At 42.2% G+C, this 26692-nt stretch overlaps 1 protein-coding gene across 1 annotated transcript; it reads right to left on the bottom strand.

Moving 5' to 3' along the window:
- Positions 1-6370: 6370 nt before the first annotated feature.
- TM2D1 (TM2 domain containing 1) lies at positions 6371-26662 on the bottom strand. Its single transcript, XM_067301337.1, has 7 exons — positions 26495-26662; positions 25338-25407; positions 23127-23235; positions 18662-18753; positions 14959-15032; positions 13560-13678; positions 6371-7605 (listed from the first exon to the last, which is right to left on the bottom strand). The coding sequence occupies exons 1-6, from the start codon at positions 26654-26656 to the stop codon at positions 13568-13570; spliced, it is 618 nt and encodes a 205-aa protein (XP_067157438.1). The 5' UTR covers positions 26657-26662; the 3' UTR covers positions 6371-7605; positions 13560-13567.
- Positions 26663-26692: the final 30 nt, after the last annotated feature.

The raw sequence follows: 26692 nt of genomic DNA on the forward strand, positions 1-26692 counted from the left end.
CACGCGTGTCCCTCCCAACTAGCACAGGGACTCGCTGCTGTTCCCCATCCCGACACGGGAAGCGGGACGGATCTGGCGCTGCAGGGGCCGTTAAGGTCAATAATGCACTTTCTAAAAAAGAAAAGCCAACTCCCCAAATATATATATATATATATATATATATATATATATATCTGCGCGACAGGTTGCAATTGCTCAAGAAGAGCCATTACGGCCGGTGAGGTCAATACGCTGCATTTCCAAAGGGCTTTTAATTAATACATATTTACATCAGGTAATCCCGGGAATCTCTCCGCGCCATGACGTTGGGCCGAGGAAGGCAGCCAGCTTTCCTAGCGCAACGCGGCCTCGCGTTCAGCCAGACCTGCGGGGACCGAACCATTCGGCGCAGGAGAGGAGCCCGTCATTGCCCCGTTTAGGGCTGGGACAGGGGACGCACAAACTCCTCCTCGCTGCCCCTTTCAACACAATATTCGCCCTGGCTTTAGTCGCTGACCCGGCGATGCATCTCCTTGCATTCGCCCTCCGTCAGGCAGCGCCTCTTGGTTTCACTCGTCAGCCCGCGCAGGCTCGGCTTCGCGGCTTTCCTCTTCCTTCTTCCCGAACGTTGTTAAATATTTATTAAAATAACAGGAAAATTTATTTATTTATTTATTTATTTATTTAGTATAATAACACGCGGAAATCCAGGCTGCAATCTGGCACCACCGCTCGCGCATGCTGCAGACCGTTGCCCCGACCGGCAAACGGCTCCTCCCTTGCGGAGCGAAGTGGTGAAATCCTTGCTGAAGGCAAAGCACCAGGGCCTCTTCCTCCACCGCGTGCGCGCGGCGAGAAAACACCTCCTTTAGCTGGGGCGGCCGGTGGCCCTGGCGCCCGCGCGCGCAGAAGTTGCGCCGCGAATGCACGACTCTCTGCCCGGCGTTGGTGAAGGCGCTCGTGCCCAGGGAAGCGCTGCTGCTGCCGCGCGGGGAAGGCCTTCGCCGCCACCCCCCCCCCCCCCCGAGATGCGATATGCGGCTGAGTTGTCCGCGTTACACCTTTTAATCACGTCTCTAGCAAATAAAAGTTTTATCCAGCTCGTCGGCCGGAATTAAATTACCTTAGAACAGTTTTTTTTTCTTTTTTTTCCCCCCAAGGATACTTTTTATTTAACGCCACAAACGCATGCTGCTCCGGCAGCTTTCAGCGGGAACAAGGCCTTTTGTACTGGCGCGTAGAAAAGCAACGTGATTCACCGGTTTCTCATTATTTTGGCCTTTTGCTGGATCTTGCCGGGGATTTGGGTCTTCCCCCCCCCCCCAGCCTGTTTGAAAGGAGCTGAGCGGAGAGGAGGAACGCTCACCTCCAAAGCCGGCTGGGTGGCGGCAGCTCTGCAAACTTCTGTCGCAGCGACGCTTGCGAGCGGGGCCGGCCCGATGCCTGTTTCGCCATCAAAACTTTTAATATTTGCTCAGCCGCGGGCTCGCTTCTGATTTCCAGTTAATAACTTTTCACCACCTGAGCCGACGAGTCGGCCGTGCGGTTTATGCCGCGAGAGGCAGCGCGGGAGGCGCGGGAAGCGCGGGAAGCTGCGTGTGCAAACCGCCCCGCGGCGCCTGCCAGAAGCGCCCTGCCCAGCTCCCTGCAGCAGTCTCGTGGCCGTGGCTTGGCGACTCGCAGGTTTTTCCTTATTTTTAAATATTTCAGGGCCAGGAAGTGCGCTTTCCTGGTGGGATTCAGCAAACCAGCGGGCTCGTCCCGGACACAGTGCAGGAAACGCAGTGAGGACCCGTCACTCGCTGCAGCCTGGCGGCGGGAGCAAGGAGCGCTGCAATAATATTAGTTATTGCCTGATGCAGAAGAGGAAAATAAATAAATAAACAACCAAGCCAAAGGCAATGCCTTGAAATGCACGGGGTTGAAGGAGGAAAGAAAACGTGAAGAGCCGGCTTTGCTGCAGCGCAGGGGTGGGTGGCCGGGGTGGCTGGCGCATCCCATCCCAAATCGGTTCCTTAAAGCAAACGCCGCCCCGGGGAAGCAGCTGCCGGAGATAAGTGCGGGGTTTGGGTGCGGGAGGCGTTTGGCCTCCGGCTTCCTTTCTCCCGCCGTGCACAAAACGAATCGTTATCTTCCCCCCGCCACGCGCAACCCGCTCCGTTAGCTGCCGTCGGCACGGTCGCTTTTCAGCGTCGGCTCCTTTCCGCTCACCGAGGAGAAAGTCATCGGTCGGATTTAATTCGACCAGAGCTCAGTCAGGACAGGTTGCGACCGACAGTTAAGTCACCAGCCAGTCCTATAAATTGGGGGTAGAATTTCCTCCTTTGCCATGTACCGGTTTAATGTAGGAAATGGCTCATTTGCAAGTTAAAGGTTTAATTAGGAGGAAAAAAAAAAAAAAGTCAGCGTGGATCAGACGTGAATTGCAAAGTGCTGAAAAAGTTTATTGCAGCAGCGCATTTGTTGAGCCCCACGCTATAGACCTGCCTCCTCTGCGCCGAGAAGGCGAAAGGGGGCCACTTAATTCGCAAAACCATCGGAAAGATCGTCCGTCATGGGCCGCTTTAAACCTGTGGGGCACCCGGGGGAGGCCCCTGCCGAGCCGACGCCGCGAGGGGCCGAGGGCGGCTCCGGCAACCCGGGCGGGCGGCGCGGAGCGGGGCAGCGGGAGCGATTCCCGCCGGCGCACGACTTGGCTTCGAGCGACGGTACAGGGGAGAGGATCGGATCGGAAACCGCTGTTAGTCACTCGAGCGGCTTGGTGAACGGCGAGGGCGCAGGAAACCCGTCCCGGCGCTACAGCTGGAGCTGCAGGAGCTGCAACTGTTCCGAAGTGCCGCTCTTGCCCCCGTCGCCCTGTACGGACGGCAGCTCGTCCACGGCATCTTGCGGCAGGGATACGCGGCGTTCCTCATTCAGAAACACGGGCGCGACCGGAGGCTGCCGCCGATTCGGATGCGGCGCCCGTCGCCTTGGGAAGCCGCGCTTCTGCTGGAAAAGCGTTGGTTTCTCCGAACCCCGTCGGAGGAGCAAGAAGCGCCCGCGTCTCTGCTGGGCGCGCGGGGAAGTCCAAGCAGGTCAGGTCCGAGACCATCTCCGCTGCCTCGACAGAGACGTCGAACCCGAACCGCACGCGAGGGCGGCCGCGCAGCTTAATTGGCTCACGCTTTCACGCGTCCCGTTCGGAAAGTAAAGGCCCTTAAAATGTGATTTGGGCGAGCAACTTGTGCAGGGCTTTATCCCGGGGAGTCTCACGGCCTCCTCCACGACAAAAACGGCGCCGCGCTTAATACGAGCTGTATATATGGTGGGATTTATGGAGTATTCATTATTTTAATAGCACTTATTGACTTAGGGTCAAATATCTTTTTCCAGCATTTTTTTTATTTAAGGAAAGAGCCCGTATGTCACAATCTCATGCCTCATCTAATTGGATAAGTGTTTCCTTTGTCCTTGAAACAGAAAAGTGGAGTGCGTATCCAGGAGCTACAGAATGAAAAAGCATCTGCCTTTGGTATTTGGCATGCCTCAATTAAAAAACCCGCTGCCTGTGCTATAATTTTTTGAATTCTGACCAGAGCACTTCTGCTCGGATTCAAACAGACACTTCTGAAGGTCGACCTACGGGTAGTTAAAAAACAAATCCTTTGGAACAATACATAGAACATTAATGTGTTGCGCACAACAGAAAAGAGGCCCGGATCCAGCAAAGCCAAGTTCGCTGCCGTGCTGCAATCAAGGAACCGGCTCACACGCTCGCTTCCCTCCGAGCGTTCCTGGGAGCGCTCGCCGGGCTGGAGCTTAAGCCCGTTTTGGAGCCGGGACTCCCCTCCCTCCCGCTCCCACAACGCTCGTGCTCAATATGCGCAAAACACTCCCATCTTAAAAAAAAAAAAACCCTGAAAACGTGCACCCTCAAGTTCACTGGATCGATCCCTCCGAATTATTTTATTTAGAAGACACTTCACTGTGTCAAGATTTAATGGAAAGGTTACGATGCCCAGCCTTCAGAACGGCGATGCATTAAAATGGAGCGTCGCAGGGAATGTTAAAAATCCCACGTGATGAAACGCCCAAGCAAAACTGCCAGATTTATGAAATATGAAAACTGTTATGCACAGAGTTTAGGTAGAACACAGACTGGGCAGAAGAGGCACAAAGCAGCCAGAACCCTCGTATGTGCGTCTCGCACGTACCGGGATGAAATTCGGCAGCCTCACCGTGCACTTTTTGCCTTTCCCTTACATCGCCTTGAGCGTTCACTGCCCAGGCTGCTTCTTTGGAAACACATGTATTTTTACGTGAGCAAATGCTTCCCGGCACACGTCTTGACTAAATATCTTCCCTGGTTATTTATTGCCCATTAAACAACACATCTTCTGCGTGTATTTGCCCTGGTCAGAAGTTCTCTGCTGTCGGACGCAGACCTCAGCGTGCCTTAGGCCAGAGGAGCCTCGTGCGATGACCTCAACGCAGGGCCGCATCCGAGGAACCTCTGGCAGCGCCCGTCGGGGCGGCGTTTCCGACGGCCGAGAGCTACCCGACGTCACTGCATCTTACGTTTCTTGGTGCACGCGGTAAAGCTTTAACACCAGCAGATCTCCGCAGGGTTTTTGTCTTTCTGCTCGGGGAATCTCTTTCCGCAGGTGCCGTTGGAGAGCTGCGACCCACTGAAGAACTTGACGGGCTGGGAAGTGTCGAGCGGAAACGGAAGGGCGCGGGAGGGAGCGACGAGCCCTTTTTACTCCCGTTCTCTCCCCAGACGGCTTTGGCAGAGCCCGACTCTCCCGGTCTTGAAGCAAGGTTTATCGTTTGTGCAGGCTGCTGCCCCAAGGGGGGAAGAGATCTTTGAAGTTTCCGCATGATGGAAGGGTCTCTCCTGCTCGCTCGCTCTCATTCTCACACACGTTTTTTAAGGGCAGAGACTGGGAGATGCTCAGCTGCCCTGAGTCAGGAAATTACATGACAAATTAAACAATTACGTGTTTTAGCGCAGAGCATCTATTTAGACATTCAGCACCGAACGCGGGTTTAGCGTGAATTCCACAGGCATTTATGTATTTCCCCATCAGCTCTAATTCCACACTGCAGCATTTCACTGCGTATCAGAAGCACCCCCGCTCCAGTATCTACACCTTGGAGAGATTTCTTTATCATTTAACTTTATTACAGTAGGCATTGCCTGGACACTGTTAGAGTGACAAGGACTATTTCCTTAATTACTGTACATTGATAATAGCATTTACTCTGGCAGCTCCAGTGCTATTCAATCAAGCAAGATTCAATACAAAAAAGCTGATTTGCCAAAAAAGAGATTAGCATAAGTGCCTACAGTCACATTCTATTTTTGAAGGTAAAGCTACTGTGTCTGTGAGCTTTCTTGTGGGAACTTTATAAAGGGAGATTAATCCAGTTTATCTCCTTCAAAAGATATTTGGGGAAATCACACAGAGAGTCAATGTTTAGGCTCCTTTGATAATATTTTTTTTACAGACATGTAAAATAAAGAATTGCACAGAAAGTGCTATTCAGAAGAAGGAGCATATATTTTTTCCTCTTATGTGGACATAGATCCTTGTTGTGAAAAACTTGTGTGTTCCCCAGTTTGCTATTGCTGTTCTTTGTCATTTGATCAAGTGACTGTAGCTGTTGCACTTAAAATTAAATGCTATTATTTATGGTAGAACTTGTTCTAGTTAAAAATGCAGACTTCAGCACTATGTACATTTGTAAGCAGAAGGTTAAGCAGGACATTTTAAATGGTAAAGCAAAGGGCTTAATCAAGGCTGAAGAGCAAACTGCAGTGGGATAACAGATATAGTAAATAGGCATTAATCACCATACAGGCATAATCCAGGTATTAAGCAGTCTCGGGGCTAACACGAAGACTCACTAACATAACGACTGATTCCATCAACACTTAAGTATATGAATAACTTTATTCTTGGGAGAAATTTCATCAAGTTTAAAGGCACTTGCAAGATCAGGCCCATATTATGCCTTCATAAAATGGTCACCACACAGTTATTTTGCCTGAAGGAGCTTTCTGTGTTAGCAGACACATGTAGGGGTGTGGTTCAAGAGAGGTTAAAAAATTAAATAGCCAGAGCATAAAGAGACACTTTTCCATGTTTTCCCCTTGACACTATTTCTGTGACATCAAAATCCGAGATAAGCAGTTCTTGCCAAAGATGGACCAGATAAAATCATGAAGCTGGTATCATCTCAAGGGAGACAGCTCATGTCTTAGTGACAAATTTAGTGACTACAAATCCAGGCTGAGAACATAGTCCATCCCTAGCTGTCATCCAGCACTCGCATGCTGGATTTGCTCTTAACTACTGATGAACTAAAATTTCAAGATGATGATAGCAAATCCATAGGTACGAAATTCATTGTACAAAAGTTCTTTTATTAGATGCTTAAAAGATTAAAGTGCTTCCACATTTAATTTAACATCAAATATTCCCAATCTGTATACAAACATACATGCATCACATGTACCACCACAGCCTGCAAGCCCCGGTGAGTTTTGGCATCCCGGTCAAGCTTGCATTACCTACCACGGAAACCGAACGCCTAGGCTCATGGAAAGCACAAGATAAGACAGCCTAACTTGAGGAAAGAGGAAGAGAAGGAAGTGGGGAATGGGTAGACGGCCACAGCTTTCCTGTTCAAGGATTAGCAAGATGAAAAAAGCTAGAAATCTTTAATTGTGAATGTAGAAGAGGGACAGTGATGTAACTGTTCCCAGGGAACACTATTCTTATTTTGTAGAGGGAGGTGAGCCAAGATACTTAAGCTCTAGAGAACCTTTAACACAGGAAGCTATTTATCATAACAAGCTTGGTTGATACTGCTCCCATACTGAACCAATTAGATTAGCCTATTTCGTCATACTTCATAACTTGGGATGATAGGTTTCCAAGCATGGTACAGTGCAGTAATTGAATTTTGATCAAACACACATGGCCCATAACCCAGTATGTGAAACTTTCAGAACAGTTCACAGCTTTTAAATATCCAGTCAACATGTTGCCAAAAGTACAGGATGTACTTGATGCAAGTGGGAGAGGAGGGGGGGAGCACGAGTCCACGCCGTAACTTGGTACAGCTGTAAAACAAACATTTTTTTGTTCCGATCCTGTTCCTACTTTAGCAAAGGAGTGGGGAGGAAGACAGTGAATGTCAAGTAAGTCGTTTTTCTCCCCAGCCCCCACACCCCCCAGGCACACATTTCCCCTTCAGCGTTCTTAGATTACCACAACCTTTTAAATTCACTGTACTGTACTTTCATACTGTATTAGACACACCAGCAATTATGTTTGTTAGCATGACACATCCATTGCTTACACTTAGTTAATAAAGTAACTTAAAAGTCGCATGCATCATCCTCTTAACAGGGTTATAATCAACGGGACCATGGAATGAAAGCCCTAAAAAATTACCGCTGCCACACCCGGCATTCCCCCGGCTTCTGCCGGGGCCGGTGCAGTCCGTAGGCTGTCCATAGTCCCTGCAGGCTCCAGGTGAACGCTCAGCCACTTCTTAGCAGGCGATGGCCTCCTGTTACACGTTCTCGCTGTGTCTGGCCCACGGTAAATCCCAGCAGCTTGGAGGACGACTCTGTGTAAAGGAAACAGAACACGTTAACGATTTCATCCCTGCTACTCTACTGACTAGCAGACCACAGAACAGGCTCACGAAGAGGGAAATGAACATGCTGTGCTATGCTCTTTTTTAAGCAAGTAACGGCCACCCCTGTCAAAGCTGCTGTCTGGCCTGCAGCGGCGAGTTTGGCATGCGAAAGCACTGCAGCAGGAGACCCCCAAGCTCTGTACACGGTGCTGCCAATGCCTTTTTCGGTTGTGAATGCTTTGACCTGCAAGGCAGCTGGAGGTAACTCAGCTCTCCCCCATCTCAGGGCATCTCGGACACCTGGAGGGGAAGCACCGCTTCAGCCAGCCCCTTTAACTTTAACTGAGTTGGGGCAAATGACATAAAAGACGGGAACTGCTGCTGCAGCCCTCCAAAGAGCGTATCATCTTACACCTCACCCGAGTACTTCTAGCTCCCCTCGCTGGCCCTGCTGCCTGCGAGCCGTCTCACACACCTGTCCTGGAGCACAGCTGCGTAGGAGATGCGGTCACAGGTTCCAAGGGGAGAAATGGTGATTTTTCAGATGTAAAGAAACGTGGATCTCATTTAGTCTTGCTGCTGGTTGGGGACAGGTACGGTGCCTGATTACAACCGCTGCCCTGTCGGACCGAACGCAGGCGATACGCTGGATCCCTGCTCCCTCCCCGCCCCGCTCCCGACTAAGTTACGACGCTGCAGAGAAAAGAAAAAAAAAAAAGGGAAAGCATTCAGTGTTCAACTTATCAAACTTGGTTCAAGTCTCAGCTCAAACCAAGGTTAAATAGGCCTGTTCTAAGCCTCCTCAAGGCAGGATTTATATAGTAATTACAGTAATGGAAACTGATCTTTATAATTTTCATACTGCCTAGAATTCTGCTGCGTCACATGCATCTGCAGAGGCCGAGGACTGCGCTTCTCAGCGAGCGCTGTAATCTTGAAAGCAGCCATTCAGATGTATAAGGAGAGTTATCAGAGCATGAGTAAGCCCAAGATATAATGAACCACAAAGAGTAAGAATCATAAATCCTGGGGAAAGCAGACAGCATGCATTTGAGACAAGCAGTACGTTTTAACTATTTTATTTTGTCGGGAGTTTGTGGAACCAGATCTTCATCGCAGATGGTGCAAACAGCATTTAGACTGTCCCTTTTTATTTTTATGTCTCCTTTCTTTTTCTTTGCTCAAGTCTGAAGTCTAGAGAGAAAACACAGTGCAAAATGCATCTTGGCCAACCAGACTCCTCATATCCACTTTCCAGTTGTCTCTGTTCTGCAAGGGAAAATACGGGAGGGCTAAGTCTTTGCTGTAGGATAAAGAACAACTTCAGAAGATTTGGAGATCTGATAGGGGGTTTGGCTCCACCTTCAGGAAGCAGGAGGCAAAGAGGAAGCATGGTTTTAAGTTGCAGCTGTACTTTCTGCAGAAACTAAAGCTTACAACTTCTCTTACAGACATCTATTCCTCCCCAAAGAGTCTTTCCTTCATACATTAAAAAGATTCCCTGATCTGATGCCGTGACATTTCTATATATTATTTGATCCAGTTCTGAAGTCTAACTCCTCCTGGAGAGTTTAAGAACTTGTGGAAGAAGGTCTGCAAGTAGCTGATGTATGAACAGACAGAGCTGATATATGAACAAAAGCCAAAGAAAAGCAGCTTTGAGGTGAAAAAAAGTTGCCACACGTAGGATGTTGTAGAACTGTAGGGAATATTATAAGCTATTTACACTTTCAATGCTAAAGTTTCCATAGGGAATGCAATTTTCTTTTATAATTCACAGAGATGAGAAAGGCTCTCTGGGTAACACAGATGGGTTGAAGGGAAGAAAGTGGGAAGAGTCTTGATGAAATTTCAGTCTAGCAAAGCTCTTAAGCATATGCCTAAAGTTCAGCCTTTTTCCTCCCCAGATCTGGGCAGTAATTGCAGGAGAGGCAAACAGACTATTTCCTTGAATTTCACCCCTGGCAGACTCTGATGCAGGTTGAAAAAGCAAAAGTCCAGAACATAACAGCTGCTTAAAAAGCATGATTTAAATGAATTAAAATGATGCAGTTTTTTAAAGAAGCCATATAGTGACCATTTATAATAATGAAAATGGCAAAGTAGTTAGAGATGAGACTACACTGAGTTTGAAAAACTGTATGATGTATTAGTGAAATAATAGGCAATCACACAATTAGCGACAGTCCTACAAGGCAATGTAAATGTATGGTTGTTTGCAAAATCTTGCCTTTGGCATTTCCCCAATTGGGTGCTTAAGCACCCAACCTTATTGTTTTCAACATCATTTTCTGGAGGAAACAGGTTTGAAAACTGCAGAGCAAGCAACAGGAATGGCTCTCAATGCAGAAATGGACTAAACACCTAATGAATCTAAAAATATAAAAAAACAAAAACACTGAGAAGAGATGCGAGAAGACTGAATAGACATAGCTGCGTAAGCAAATATAACTGAATATACTCCTGAGGAACAAAGGAAACAATTCTTGATGGGGTGACAACAGATGTTCTCCAAAAAAATTCTAATGGAGCATTTCAAACACAAAGACCTTCCTGTGGAGCTGAGAAGTTTTACTGGCAGGCGTACAGTAATACATCTTTGGGAAACATAATAAAACCTAACATTTAAGGTGTTATCAGATTCTGAAAGCAGAAGTGATATCTTCATGAATTAAGTGGTGGGTGGTGGTAAGGAGGGAAACAAGATAACAAAATATTGTCACAGGAAGTTGCCATAGCATTGTCATGATTTAAATTGCCGGAGGAATAGCTAGGCAGAGAATTTGCATTCTAAAATCTCTCTAAACCCATTCTCTTTGAAAATGTGCTCTGCACACAAGTGAAAGATACACACGTTGGCCTAATCAAACAAGCACAATTCAGAGTATTTTATTAATACTGTATGCAGACCTAGGTACAACCACTTTTGCACTGTGTGAGTGAATGCGGAGTGCCCAAAGCTGATGTTTTTACTAGTTACTGTACTTTCACATCATGGTTAAGCACACTGCAGAAAATCCTAAAACAGAGACACAAAAAAAGAGACAGGTTTATGGAGTCATGATTTTGCAATGACTGAACTGCACTGGTACTTAGGGAAGATTTGGATTTAATTCCTGGCTTGGGTCTGCGGCATCTTCAGCAAATAGCTTTACACAGGTTTTTAAAGGCTAGGCACTTCAAATTCTTTTTTTAAACTCTGGCCTTTACTCTTCATGTTCTCTATTTTACAGACACAGAATAATACTTCTTTAGCTTTAGCTTGTTGGAATGCTGAAAGGATTCGTGAATATCTACAAAACAAGCAGGTATCATTTTATTTGGGAAGGAGGCAGGAGGATGACACAGCACATTTTTGATTATTTTTATTGCTTTGCAACTGTTTTGGGGGAAAGCTACAGCCCAGAGAGAAGAGTATTCCAGTACAGCAGGAGCAATCAGAACTACAGAAACACTAGAATGGGCAACTTGATTGACAGGTGAATGCTAAAGCAGGCAGCAACACAGAAAATCATCACAGGACAGACATTTCAATAAATATTACTGTAGCCAATTTATTATTAACACAGTGGGACAGCTTTACATCTTGCATCACACTTTTCACAGTCCTTATGGTAAACATGCCATATCTGACAATTACAAGATGAAAACAAAGACCTCACTAACTCTCCACTGGCCCTGCAGTACTATCTGCTTCCTCAGTTAACCCTCTCTAAACTTCAGCCATGCAGCTAAATAAGCATATAGAAACACAAGTGTGTTCAGGCACGTAACATAATTCCAGCAGTATCCAATACAAGTTGCAAAGGTTATGCCATCTGTGACGCTAATTTCTAAAAGGCTTCACAGACAAAGGAGAGGGATGGGAAAGAGGAGAGTTGTTAGTACGGGACCAGAGGATCAAGCAGAATGAAGTCTAAAGGGAATAGAAATTAAAATTTGCTGAAACTCAAAACTTACTCAGAATCTGATGGACCTAATAACTGAACACATTTTCATCTGATTCATACAAAATAGCCCCTGTTTTCTTTTACAGATAATGAAGCATAACATGGACTGCTGAAGCCCATGAGTCAAGCCCTCTGCTACTAGTACACATGAAGATATATTTTAGCATGAAATCTTGCGTGAAAGAGCTGCCCAAGGCTTTTTTGTTCATTATAACGTTCATGATATCTTCCTCTTTCCGTACCTCTATTATCAACGTCAGGGTTAAAAAACAAAGGCAGACAAGTCACAGGGTGATCTTAATCATGGAATTTTATTTGGTTCAAACATTTCTTTTTTGTCCATTTCCGTCTCTTTTTGAAAGCGCGTATTTCAGGAAACAAAACTGGCATGCACAAAGAGCGTTCAGTGAGAGAGAGACAAAAGGGAGAGGCAACGAATATACGGCGAGTGAACGAAGCTACCAGAGTGTTCTTGTCTCTCTGAACCCACATGTAAAATGCATGTTAGCAAGTATTCCAAAACTACGTCTTAAGTGAAGGAAAGTAGCAATGTTAAGCACAAGGTTCTCCTTGTGGTTCATTCTCATTACATGACATATTCAGGTAATAGTTATTTGGATAAAACCAGGATTGCTTTGCAAAGCTCTATGTGCACCAATGTAGGTTTAAAAGAGACTAAAAAACATAAGTTGCACTTTAAAAAATCAATTTAGGAATCTGGTTTATGTAATTCCCTTAAAAGTACTGGTTGCAGACACATTAATAACATTTTGAAAGTTTCATCTAAAACAACCACCCCCCGCCCTGAGATTATTAAAAAAAAATCTATGCTATTAACATGAATTTCTCATTCAGTTACTGCACATTTTCATAAGAAGGTGAAGGGAATGTTTAAAATTGGTTAAATAGTAGGAAGATTCTGTTGAAACGTTTTCTGTCTCTGTGTGTGTATATATATATATATATATATGTACGTATGTATTTAAAAGAAAATCTAGGTAAATCTTGGCTATCCTAAAAAATTTGATCAAACAGTTTTGAAGGACACAATTTATTTCACTGAAACACAATTCATTTATCAACAGCTACACACTTGAAAGAATCACCTTTCAAGGGCTTTATTAATGCAAAGAATTCACATTTCTGACATTCTGTATCTGCAAAACGGACACCAATTTCTTTTCAGAAAAAGAAGGCATGCATTTCACTAAGGATGGTTGCAAGGGGGGGAAAAAAATCAAAATAAGCAAAACAATTATGTCCTATTCTAACCTCAGTGCACTGCAACATCCACCTTCCTTTTGAGATGCATCACATATGGTTCTATTTTTTTTGTGTCCATATTCCCACCGTTGATCAGGACTGATCAAATTTTGCAACCTTACCAAAATTGCTCTTTAAACTTAACGGAAAAAAAATCTTCAAATCAATGGAATTTCATAGGAATTCATAGTGGAATTTCAGCACAAGATTTAGGGCCATTTGGATTTTAACTAACATGATAGAACGAAATGCAATTTCTGTGTTCTAGGGTTTTTAAGTTAAATTCCAAACCGCCACAAATAGTTCTGAAAACAGACCCCAGGTGTAATTCTGGCCCCACTAACATCCATGTCTCATCAATTTCAATGGACTAAAAATCAGCAAAGATATTCTGCTGAACAAGCCCTTCCCCCCCTTAACCCTCTGAATCATGCACACTGAGATGCCAAATACCAACAGTGCAAATTACAGAAGTCTGCATACTTCACAAACGATACAACTTAGCAGCAAACTATGTGCTCACAGAAATAGAGCAGTCACAAAGAAACTTGGCACCTTTGAGGTAAATTCATTCTCTTGATGAATTCTCATATTTTATCATCTTTGTTCAATGTACAACATTTAATATACAGTTCTGATGAAGTGTAATTAATAAGTCATCAGCAATTTCAGTGGACGACTGGATCCATCTGTAAAATTAGAATGCACCTGTGCATACGTGACACTTACTGCCAGGCTTAAGGATATGTCTGCATTTTTCTGAATGTTGCATTGGTAATAGTGAGCCTCGTAAGCCTTGCTCCATAGTAATCTATAATATAACTAGAGCCATCAGAAGGTCCAACAATCTGCAAGAGAAGAAGAACCAAGACTTTTCAATATGAAGTGAAATACACACTTTGTGCTAACATCTCAATTACTGCTAATTTTCCCATCATAAAATTAGTCATGCTTAATTAGTCAAACAGAAACTAGATTTATTTTGAAGTTATGCTGTAGCTTAACTATTTTAGTGAACACTGTCTCTGAAGGAACATCTCTCTAGGGCTTCTAATCAACCAAATTACACAGCCAGGCTCTGGTACTAGGTTAAGCCGATGAGGATTTGAGTCACAAAATCAGGCTAACGAATGAGTGGCCTCCAAAGCGCTTTTCTTGAACAAAGGAGGGTAGGCAAAAGTGAATTAGGCTGGTGAAAAGTATCTTGGAAATGCTGCACAGGTAAGGAACAAGAAGACAGAGAGAGGACCGTGGCTTTTTTGTTCTGGAACTGATAAATTGATGTAGGGTCAAAAGGCAGATGAATAAAGAGAGATGAAAGCTACCCGCAACTTTGTGATATGAGGTAAGATCACTGCCGTAGTATAGAAAAGAATTTGAGAATACATATACTTTGAAAGATTAGTGATATACAAAAGACTGATTTACAAAAACAGAATTTTTATATATTTCTATAAACACATATAAAGAATTTCTATGTCCACAATGTGTTTTAGGTTTGTCAAAGGCAATTTATAACCCATGCTAAAAGGATGCACTGTAGAATAAGACAACTTGGCAATTTCATGCTGTCACAAGCTGTCACCCCAGATAGAGATTTAACCACTAAGCATCCCACAGTCACAAGTCTCAGGTGATATGGGACTTGTAAGTGGAGGAGAAGAAGAAAAAAAAGTGGCAAAGTCTTCCTTCCTGCATGCTGTCTGGACACCCCAGGCAATGGGCTCCATCAGCAATTAAACACATGCAAGCACAGAACTTCACAGGCAGTTCTTATTTTGGGAATACCAGGACATCTCACGTAATTCTAATCCTGTATGTCACACAAAAGGCTCATCAGTTCTGACACAATGAATTTACAGTGGTACAGCTTCCAGGCTATAGTCAAGTGGTAGAGTCATAACAGGTATTTAGAGATAGCTCATCTATCTAAATTTTAATTCAAACTATAAATATATTCATATTTTGTATCCATAATATCAATTTTTGCTAAAATAAATGCCTTGATTTTTCAATATTCCAAAGGAAAAGTTCTTAAGGCTGAAATGCTTACAAAGACTTAGGGATCAAATCAAAGCTTTAACAAACACAAACAGATTTGTATCTTGTTTTGAAAGTACCGACTTACCTGCATTGAAATAAGTATGAAATCAATTAGGCTACCAATTCCACAAAATCCTACAGTGCAGAACTTTAGCAAACCTAAAAAAGGGAAACAAAATTTAATTGCATCTTTAAGCTAGTTACTATAAAGTTCATAGGTTTCTGGTGGCAGTCGCATCCAAATTCTCTCCTCATCCCACAGAATATATATACTTCTAAAAACAGAAGTAAAATTGAGGATCTTTAACTATCAGAGGAAAAACAACCTGTATATTCATATTTCTGTACTACCCTGAAGATACTTAAAAGATTTTAAACACAACTTTTTTTAAACAGACAAAAATTCTTTGAAGGGAAAGGCAGAAGCTGACGAATAAGTTACTGAAAATTTTCCTTTTTTTGATTAGAAACAGAAAAAATCCCAACCTGAGCTAGAAAATTTACTTTTGAATAGAGAAGGACTTTGTACCATCTCTTAAATTGCAGCACATACCGATTAGATTTTCTCCAAAACATGCCGCTTTGGAGAACCATTCTAGTATCATTTTTATATTTATGCTGAAATAGGAATTTATTTTTTATATGTTTATATATATACACACACACACTTACATATACATATAAAACCCAAACACTTATGTTTACTCACTATTCAGAAGTAGTTAGGGATTCTTTTGTATGAATAAATGGAAGGTTAATAGAAAATATATGGGCAGAGTGATTAACTTTCTCACACTGTGAGCTCTCCATGAAAGGCTGACATTACATTTGGAAGATGCCTTCAGAAGAAGAAGGTTGTCTAAGAATTTTTTTAAAAAAAATCAACAGTTTCTCATACAATGAATGTAATACAATGAGTACTATATTTATTGTAAGACAATACTTCAGCTTTCAGCTAGACAAACATCTAGGCTATTTTGAGAATGAAATGCTCATTTTGAAGACACTTGCAACTTTACCCCAGAACAGAAAGTTTGAAGAGGAATGCACAGATTTGGCAGCTAAGTTAGTTGTAAGCTATGCTGTACAGGGTTTGAAAAAGTTCCTCGCAAAAGAGCACGTCCTCATTACGCTCACAGGGGCAGGCACACTTCTGATGCAAGAGACAAGCATGTTGACACCCTCGGCCAGTGCAGCATCCCGTGCCACCTCTTCCCCACAGAAGTCAGGACTGCTGCAAGTTGTGCTGCTCTGCCTTCTAGTAAAAAAAGCAGACATTCTCCAAAGAGTGAGCTTGCTTTCGGTCAAGCACCTGAAGGTCTCCAGACCTCTTCCTCCTCTGTTTCACTCCCCCTCTCTCAGGAGCAGCTATCTGTCCAGCATACCTCCTCCTCTCCCCTTGTGCCCTGTTTATGTGGCTGCGTATGGAGGAGAGAGAATTTGATGCTTGAATAGAGTGGGGGAGTAACTGCTTGCATGCTGTAGGAAGAGCGTCCCACCATCTGGGGATAGCTCCTATAGTTGACACGATGAAACCAGCCTGATTTATAAACTCTAGGAGAGAGTTTATAATCACTCTATGGAACAGAAGTCAGAGAAAACCTAACAGGAAAAATATACCTAATGACCACGAGGCTGAAAGAGTAGTAGCAGGACGGTCTTTCACCCGATTAAAAGGAAAGTCCAAAAACATATTACAGCTGAAGTAGTGCCACTTAAATCTGCAAAGAACTAAGTATATTAATGTTTAAAACAATTTGTTCCCAGTGGCTGACACGTGAGACTTGCAGCAGTCAAATATAGTTAGCCTGGATATCAGTATTGGCAGTAGCATAAAAAAACAAAAGGGAAACAGCCAGCTAAAGAAATGCTAGCCTTAGGAAATACCAGTTAAGACAACTAAACAATATCAAACTCTTTGGTGAACACAATTCGCTTCTTTATTATCTCTGCATCAAGTGTAGTCACCATTTTAAATATTGGTGACACTTATTATAACATCTCCTCTCAAGCTCCAGTGCTGAGCATCGCTGTCAGTTGGTTACTTGGAAATCCAGCAGCTCTCTCACCATTGCTGGTTCCAGCAGCAGTTCCAATTAACTCGAGGAACTGGCTGCATCCTGGCAAGGCTTTCTGCATTATGTTACTGGGTGGAGAAGAACTGTTTCTGAGCCTGGCATATGTTTCTAGAGAGCAGGGTAAAGTTGATTTTTTTTCTTCCAGCTTGCTTCCCTCCCCACAAGCAGATTACTCTGAGAAAATAAACTGCTCTGAAGCATGGAGGAAAAAATAGCAGTCCTAGGCAGCAATAACTTATGGTTTACTTCACAGTGTGTGGGAGAGGAAGGGGTTGCCTTCCATACAATTTTACCGGTTTCTTCGTATTCAATAGCTTGTTTGTTATTTGTGCTCCCTTTAAGCACAAGAGAAGGAAAAAAAATAAATGAAAGAGCATTTAAAGTTTTCATTACATTTGCACAAAATATTTCAATGCTATTACTTTTCTTTAGCACAGCTTCTGCCAAGGCATGGATGACCTAAAAAATTAACCACTGGCAAGAAATCCAATTTATTGATTTTATCTTTCTGCATTTCTACTCTTATGTATTTGCTTTTTTCTTCTTTACCTTTCAAAAGCTTGAAAACTTGCCATCAGAAGAGTTTAATTGTAAGTCTTTTAACTTTGGTTACTGGCTACAGTGTATTCCAGTAGGGTTGGCAAGCATGAAACATACAGGTCTTCTATATAAGAATACAGGATTCATAAATCTACAATATATTACAATATAATTACTGCAAATTATTATTCCAAATCCAATACTAAAATACATTTTCAGTCACTGATGTAACAAAAAATGTGTACCTTATCAACTGCTTCCAAAAATATATCTTTTTGTGAAACAGATGGACAAAATAAGTGATTATAGAATCTCAAGGAAAAAAAGACACATATGTTAACACCTGATTTGCCAGAAGGACAGATAATATTCTTAAAGAACCCAGGAGTTCACATATAATGGGCAGAAACACAAAACCCCCAACAGAAGTGACAGTAAAATGCATAGCTTTTTTCCAATTTATTACTCCATGCTATTTAGACTTAAATGTACTTCCATTTGTCTGGCTCAGGAATAAACAAAGAAAATCCTAGACACTGAAAGTAGTTCTAACATATTAAGGTATTTGCATAATTTAAAAGCCAGTGGCACCATCACCCTAAGAATCAGGTCCTAAAAACACTACCAGAGGTGGTTCTTATTAAAAGTCACAGCTTCTGCAGAACTGTTACTAATACTATGAGCTATCTCGAACGTATGCATTTTTAAGAAAAAATTCTGTGTCCCAAAACACTAGTTTTATTGTAAAGTTTGTCCACTATTTCCCTGGTAAAATCAAGCATCATTTAAGTAGCTGGCACATCAGTCAAAACCACCTCTGTTCAGAGCCTCACAGAGAATGCAGTGGCAAACGTCAATGTAAAGCAAAACTATGCATGGCAATAATCATGTTTGCTCATGAAGGTTGTATCTGCTGGACAACTACGTATCCATTTGTCACCACTCACTCCAACAGCTGGATTTTACTTCATATCCATTCTAAGTGCCAAAAACAGAGTAGAAGGCAGAGGTATATACTGCAGGATTTTATTTGACAAGAAAGTAAGGATTCTAGCTTAAGTATGAAAACTGTGACAGTTCAGAGGTCATTACTCAAAATATAAGTATACACATACAACTCAGTTAAACAACAACCTTTACCTCAAAGAAAAAAATAAGGAATAAACTCACCTAAGGCAGGATAGCCTAGATAAAATCTATCTGCTCCCAACCATCCAAGAAATAAAGACAGAGCCACTGCCACTTTGTAGGAGTATCCATTTCTGCCAAAACATACAAGTAATGTAGACAATGACTGCAAAAACGTATTCACTCATAAGCATATTTTTGAAATTTAAAGTAATGATTCATTTGTCTGCTGCTTCAGTTTACCAGAAAAAAAAAAAAAAGTCAGACTTATCTATCTTCAATTAATGGACACAAAATTGATAATGTTCAGCTTTCAAACTGGCTAGCCATCCTCCATAAAGCAACCTCAGCCACTGCAACTCAAGTATACTGCAACCCAGGTATACTCTTGCAGAATATAGATTCTTATTCTGAAATCAAATCATCATTGCTTGTCAAGAGAGATGTAATTCAGTTGCTGATACATTCCCATTTACAGAGCACTTCCCAATAGTTCAGCCCTACCGAGACAACTGGAAAGCCGAGAGGTGCGTGCATACTGTCTGTACACATTAGTGTCACATCCAGCCAAAAAGACAGAACAAGGCACACAGGTGAGACGTCAGTAAAGACAATAATTGTGATGAGACTTGAAGAAGACATGAACCATGGCCACTAGTTGAAGAAGCTGCAGGAAGCGTTCAACCAAAAGGGTAGGTGACAAAACTATCCATGTACACAGTCCAGGTAGTAGATGGCACACATTCTTACAAATGAAGAGAACTGCCGACCATAACAAGATGTATTGTGGTAGAGGTACCCTGAAGTTAAGCATCCTGTGGTTAGGCATACAAAACACACAGATACAAGCAGCAGCAGCAGCAGCAGAATCCTCAGATTTCCTGAGATTTACACTAAACGGCACCATTCTTGCCAACAGTTGGAGTGATGTGGACACCTAACCACCAGTAATTTTCAGTCACTGCTGATATGAACTTTATGCTAATAAGCAAGCTAGAAACACATAGCTATTAATCCTAGAACTATCCTCTGCTGCACTGGGGAACAGCTAGTCTTTGAAAAGAAAAGCAAACACAAATGTAATTAGAACTTTAAAAATATTCAATAATTCACTGTTTTGATACGTGCATTACCATGTGCCAGCAACTACTTAATAAGCCCAAATTAAACTCTTGGTTAACAGCTGAATAAAACATACAGTTTCACAAAGACAGTAGCTGAGAAAATCCAAGCACCTTTATTAAGCACTTTTAATGCCAAATAAAGATCTACATTTTTGCTTATTATCTAGATTTACTGACTTTAAAACTTAACGGCAACATTAAGTGATTAAACCATGACTCTTACCTCAATATTTGTTACTTGGCGCTTATTAGCAACACAGAACATGCTGGGCCTTCCTGGAACCTAATGTAATGTAAATTACCATCTTTAGAAATATCTTGTTTCCACTGCAAGGAACACTAACGGTTTTATTTAAAAGTTGAGGTAAACTTTCAGGAATTATTTATCAACTGTCAAGTGTCAACAGCCCTCCAAGGACACTAAAGCATAAAAACAATTCTTATGTAAAAGGTAGGAACACAATTTAATTTGAGATGTTCCTGATCAAACACAGTAATAAAGTAAACTGAGCATTTGCCTATGCATTGAGATACTTTTAAAAGGAGAACAGTGTGCAACCTAGCCAACATGAAACCAAAAGGGCAGAAGAGATCTAATATGAAGTGGAAGCATGTTCATACTGTATCAAGTCTGCATCCACTCTTGTATTTCCTTTATCATATTCATCCTCTTAGCTAAAAATAAACCCTCAAGACTAATACAGCAAGTAGGGAAATAACACTTCCCGGTCATCTAAAGGAATTTCAACAATTGGATAAAAGATATAATTTCCCTTCAGTTATTCTTCTCAGCATCATCCAATCTTTATTCTTTCTGTATGCATTTCTCCCAGTTTCCATGTTAAAAACTTTTTTTTCTGCTCTCCATACCAGTTGATACTATGCAACTATTGCTATAGGTCATGTTGGTTTCTGGGCTCTTTCAGGGTCTCTTATCAATGCTTAAAGACATGTCCACACCAAACTTCATAAATTTTACAGACTATCATTTTATGGACTGTTTGCCTGGAATGAGAAGATTTGAATGATGGATGTGTTCAAGTCTGCAAAATCAGGTCCTGCCCATATTAAGCAAAATACAAAATTACAGAGACAATTTAGAGAACTCTAGAATTTAGCAAAAATCTACCACCAAAAATCAAATTAAAACCAAAGCAAAGCAAAGCTAACTCCCATTCCTTTGCTGGAGCAAACTTCTTAGCACTTACAAACTTTTCCTGGAACAAACACTAGGAGCAACTGTCTTCAACATGTCCATTTAAACATACATACAACATAGTGTGCTAGTCTTGTACTAAAAGCTAGCACTATACAACTTTCTGGATTCCAGAACTGTAATCTGGACTGCTGCTACATTATGGTTTTGGCTATGGACAACTTGCTGATTTGCCCCCTCCTACAGGGAGGAATAGACATTAACCTACAGCCCCCCATGCCAGGACAGTCCTGCTGTGGAAAGACACCTTTTCAAACCAATTTTCTGATTCAAATGATGGGCAGTTGTTTCTTTCTGAAGACAGTTACAATTTCCAAAAAAACTCAAACAAGATGCTCCAAAAAGCAGTAGAAGGGGCAGGCTTATTGTTGTAATATCAAACTAGAGATTCCTGCTTGAAATAATGGTTCTAAGACTTAGATAATATTTAAAATGCCTTATAAAAGGCTGATACAGTGATTAGACCACTTTTTAACAAACATACATATGAAAGATGGTAATATTAATCTTTTTGCTGTTTTTACTTGGCTTTGGGAGTTTATCAAGGGGATGTTTGCATAACTCTTCCTACAGTCACAGTTGGACCTCAAGGGAGTTTTCAGCAAGTCCACAAAAGTTCCTCTTCCCCCTCTGCCATACAAGCAGCTATGGGACTGGAAGAGCCACAGCAAGTTCTTTTGGTAGCATAGCCATTGATTATTTCATCATAAATAAGAGTCATAATAGTCATCATAAGAAGCCCACCATTTTTACTGCCTACTGAAAAGTTAACATAGAAAGACCACTGTATTGTCTTTAGATTTTTTAAATCCATACATGTAAAGAAAACACAAATTTACAAGAAAGTTTCTAGAAAAAATAGTAAACAAAAATGAATATATACAAAACCCCGAAACGTAAGAATTACATCTATTTCAAAAACTAAGCAATTTTTATTAAACTGGTATAACTCATTTTTTTCTCAGTTCCCATCACAGATGAGACTGAAATGCAATTGCTTCTGGACAAAAATGTGACTGAAGTCTAGTTTGCTAGCATTTAAATTTGATTAGATATGATAATTTGTTTTCTTGAATTTGCTGAGCTTTGACTTTTGAGAAGACTACGTACAGAGAAAATATTGATGAAACTGAGAAGCAGAGCTGCACTTCTGAGTTAGGCAAATTATTGAGCAGTAAGTACCACATCAGAGTTACTTGCCCACTAGAGTGATGAGGATACTCAGGAGGATTACTGGAGTTATAATTTCCAAAGACTCCACAGTTGGACAAAAGGAAAAGGCTCCTGTGTGAATCCCATAAAAAGGAGAAACAAATGGTACTGACAGGTGTTCTCTGATCATTAACACTGGCCAGTTGGAACATTTATTGGTATCCATTGCTCACGATCTGCCTCAGAAAAACTAAGTTCATCATTTTCACATTTCAGAAACAGGCCCTAAGAGACACACCAGGCTGGATTATGCAAAAAGGTTCTTTAAGAAGAGAGAGCAGTTCCTCTTAAATAGATTTTTAGGGAGCTGGAGAACAACTTCAGCTCCCCCAATACTCATGTACACTACAACTTAACCTGTAGTTTCACACAGGCTTCAAACTGCCATGAACCAGTAGCGGTGCTGAACGGAGCAGCCCAGCCCAGCCCTCCCACTATCCACTCTCTCTTATCCTTGTGTTGCCCTCATCCTTGTGCTGGCACAAGCACTGATGCGACTGTACTGCGACTCAAACTGGGGAACTGCTCCAAGCCAGTTCAAACCCAGATGAGTTTCCTGATTCAGTATGCAATGGGGTATGTCAGGCGAAGGGATGGAGAGGAGTCATCAAACTGCTCCTGTAAGCAGCTGTGCTGATTTTAAGCATATGTGAAAATGCAGGCTTAGCATTTGTGGCAAATCTTCGGCAGGGTAAGTACTAAGGTAAAGCAAAGACACAAACATAATTAAACAAACAAACAAGCATCCAACATAGAGACAGATTCACTTATAAACACGTATATGTTATCATTAAACTACTTATAATGTTTATTAGAACATTAAGTACTGTGCAACGTGTGCAGTGTTCTATCTCCTTATTTCTCTTTTTTCTTCTGCCAACACACCGTACTATTTCAGAGAAACTTCAGTGTGAAAATAAAGGCAAACTATTACAAAACACAATAATGTACTTACACATTACGACATGCAATAGGCTTGTAAAATCCAACTTCATTTCCAGTAAAGACTTTTTCTATGCCAAGGTGATCTTTACAAGTAATATTTGGTGCTGGTAGACATTGAACTGAGGACAGAAAAATTATTTAAATTTAAGCAAAAACCGATCTGGGATTGTGGCATTTTTCTGACAAGCCACATGACATAAGTAAAATAAACAAATGAAGTTATACTGTGTAACAGTCATGATACACATCATATATAAGGGCTTGTTACTGGTGACTGAATTGTTCAAAGCCAGCCCTATGACTAACTTGTCTTTTTGCATGATATATATCAAGCAAAATATACAAGGCTAATTGCTCCCCTAATTCTGTTGCAATTTCCATTTTTGTTCCATTATGAGTCAATGAGAGGTCTCAACTGGACATACGGAAAACATTTTCATCTTGAGAACAGTCAAACGTTGGAACAAGCTGCACAAAGAGGTGGTGCAATCTCCGTCCTTGAAGGTTTTCAAGATCTGACTAGACAAAGCCCAGAGCAACCTCATGTGAGTTCAGTGCTGACACTGCTCTGAGCAGGAGGTTGGATGATAGGACTTCCTGGGGTCTCTTCCAGCCTAAGTTATTCTACGATTCTAATCTAAGGCTTGACTCATGAAAGAACCAAAGTGGAAATCAAAGAAGAAAGTGACATCTGCTAAAGGTTCGCAATATATTATCACAATATTAATCACCCTCCAATGTCCAAGTAAGTTGTTTCAAAAGGCCAAAATCCAGTCCTTCCTCTACTTTCTGTTACTAGCTTTCAGTACTCGTGAGTTCTATCTAACTTCCAGCCGGGTTCAATATTTCTTTCCTGATTTTCCAATAATACTTACAGGCAAGAAGACTACAAATGGATTTGGTTGGCTTTCTTTTTAAATATCTGCCCATATTGCATATGGATCTAAATATCTAATTTTTTAGGTGTTACTGATACTGACCAGGTGAAATATGAGCTATGTCTGGACTACATGGATGTTACTGATTAATGCGCATAATCTAAGACAGTTATGTCTTAGCTTAAAAAGCTACATTCCGTCTTTTAAAAAAATGAAGCTAAGATAACAGTGCGTTCTTTTATTTAGAAGAAATGCACAGTGATTAAAATGTATTGAGATAGTAAAGGCCACATTTTTTCCTATCAATGTCATGCCAGTAAGCCTCCAAACACGCTACTAAATGAAACTACTCAGATGCTTGGAATTAAACCGATATTTGTTTGGGTGATGGGACCTAGAAAGATGTTTAGAGACTGTTGTGCTTCAATTGTGAACTAGAAGATTAACTTTTTATTACTTAGATAGTACTGAAAAGCAAAATTCAGATACTGTGGGGACCATTTAAAGACTGTTACGTGCATAAAAACTCTATATTAACATAGAAAATAACATGTTAAGTAATTTAGCAACTTTCCTCACTCTGAAGCTTATCTCCTGTTCAAAAGTATATTTCATTAAATGCACATATCCACTAATTAGTTAGACATAACTAACAAATTGAGTTGTGATCCATCTCCAGCTACATAATACTCTGACTGCTTATAATCAGGGACAAGACATCCAAGATAACATAAAGGACTGTGCACATAAAGCAAAAGTGTTATACTACTTGCTAACCTGCAGAGACCATTTATTTCAAAGCCTGAGAACATCAGACAAGCTAAACACAGGTAGTAAACCAAGTGATCAATTTAAGCATTCATCTGTTATACTCAAATGAGCATCAGAACTTAAAATCAAAATGTATGTAAGTGCTTTCAAAACAGAATCTAATGACACCAAAACCTCCTGATAATGAAATACACCAGTCGTCCTTAAAAGAAATAAAAAAGGAAGATTTTGAGGCTCTTATGCCTCATGCCGATTCTTCTTCTAACACGCATATGCAAAATCTAGCATGACAGGAATAGGTTGTTTTAATCACTGTAGTGAAGGATAGAACCTAAAAGATATAACATAAATTGAAGAGATTTACCAAAAACCTCAATTACAAATATACTAACGAGAGATAATGTATTTATTCCTTTTTAGTAAAGCATCCAATCAATACACGTGTTTTAAGCTTTCGGAATAATGCAATGATGTTAGTGATTCCATCTAGCAGATATACAAATGCATGAACTGAACACATTCTTGGAAAACATAGATACCATCAATATATGTCAGAAGTTGAAAATCCTTACCATATGCTGTGTGATTTGTACAATTCATTGGTTCTTGCGTACTATTGTCTATTTTAGGATCATCACAGATATATGTTCAGCTAATTGAGGAAAACATTTTTCATATCAAACACTACTACAAGTTTAGTATTAATTTATTCCACCCTCTTCAACCCCTGAGGATTTAAGATGTATCCTGATGTCAGTAATCCTTCCTACCTGCTCCCCCAAAATACAAACAGCACATTACTACACAGCAACCTCCCCAATTCAATTTAATACATAAATATATTGTATACGCTTCACATTTAATTAATGCTGCAGTCAGCAATATCTGAAGGAATGACAATATTTATCGGTCCTGGCCTCTGTATTCAAAGGTAGCAAGGTAGGACACCTAATCTAGTCTTCTTTCCTTATCTCACTATCAGAGGACATTTAAATTGAGATTATTCACTTGAGAAAATTAAATTGACAGTAACATCCAAAACTCAAAGTGAGCATCGGAAAACGAGTGCTCGAATTGCCAGGATTTGGGACGAGAATAAACCTGAGCAGCAACTAACTTCCCGAGGTCTCAACTCCCGCGGCCAAGCAAAGCGGGAGATGAAGTTAACTTTTCCGGGATTTGCTCTCCTGACACTTTCGATCCGCAGCCGCATCAGTAACTGTCGCCTGCTCCCAGGCGAGGTTTTCTCGGCGAGGCCCGATGCCTCCGGAGAGCCAGAAACCCTCCAGCTACCCACTAACACCTGAGACCTCTCAGCTTGGACTCTGGAGGAGACTCGATTTTTGCAAAGTCATTGCATCTCACTACAGTGTCCTGAAAAATAGAGGGGGGGGGGGATGTCTCACACCCCATAGGGTTTTAACACTGAAAATCCGAGAGACACCCCAAACCTGCGCACAGGCGCACGCTACGCCACCCCCCAAAATCACGCAGAAGATCACCCCGCCCCATTTCCCAGCCGAGCCCCCCTCGGGGGGGGGGGTCCTGAGGCTCCCCATGACCTGCGAGGAGCAGCACGGGGCGCGCAGGACCCCCCCGCCCCGGCCCTCCATGTCCCCCTTCCCCCCCCCGAGGAAACCGGCTCCAGCCGGAGCGGCCCGGGAGGCGCCCCCCCCGTCGCCATAGCAACTGCCCCCGCCGCGCCTCCCGGCCCCCGGCCGCGCTCAGGATATTGCCCCAGCCGCAGCTCGTCGCACTTGAGCGGTGCCTCCCGGCCCGCCGCTCCCTCCGCGGTCGCACCCGCGAACCACAGGAGAAGCAGGAACCGGGCCTCCGCCGCGCCTCGCCGCCGGCCCGGCCCCGCCGGCAGCCGCCCCGGCCGGGCGGCCATGATGGAAACGAGCCGCTCCCGTCAGCTGACTCGGCT

This window comes from Apteryx mantelli, chromosome 8 (assembly GCF_036417845.1).
Source record: "Apteryx mantelli isolate bAptMan1 chromosome 8, bAptMan1.hap1, whole genome shotgun sequence".
In the NCBI taxonomy this organism is placed as follows: Eukaryota; Metazoa; Chordata; class Aves; order Apterygiformes; family Apterygidae; genus Apteryx; species Apteryx mantelli.

What these genes read in the sequence shown, in the direction of transcription:
- TM2D1 (XM_067301337.1), bottom strand. Translation starts at nt 26,656, where the DNA reads ATGGCCGCCCGGCCGGGGCGGCTGCCGGCGGGGCCGGGCCGGCGGCGA. An exon ending in TACAAATCACACAGCATATG is followed by an intron (nt 23,236 to 25,337) that starts GTAAGGATTTTC and finishes TTCTGTCCTCAG; the next exon opens with TTCAATGTCTACCAGCACCA. An exon ending in CCTATTGCATGTCGTAATGT is followed by an intron (nt 18,754 to 23,126) that starts GTAAGTACATTA and finishes ATGTTTTGGCAG; the next exon opens with AAATGGATACTCCTACAAAG.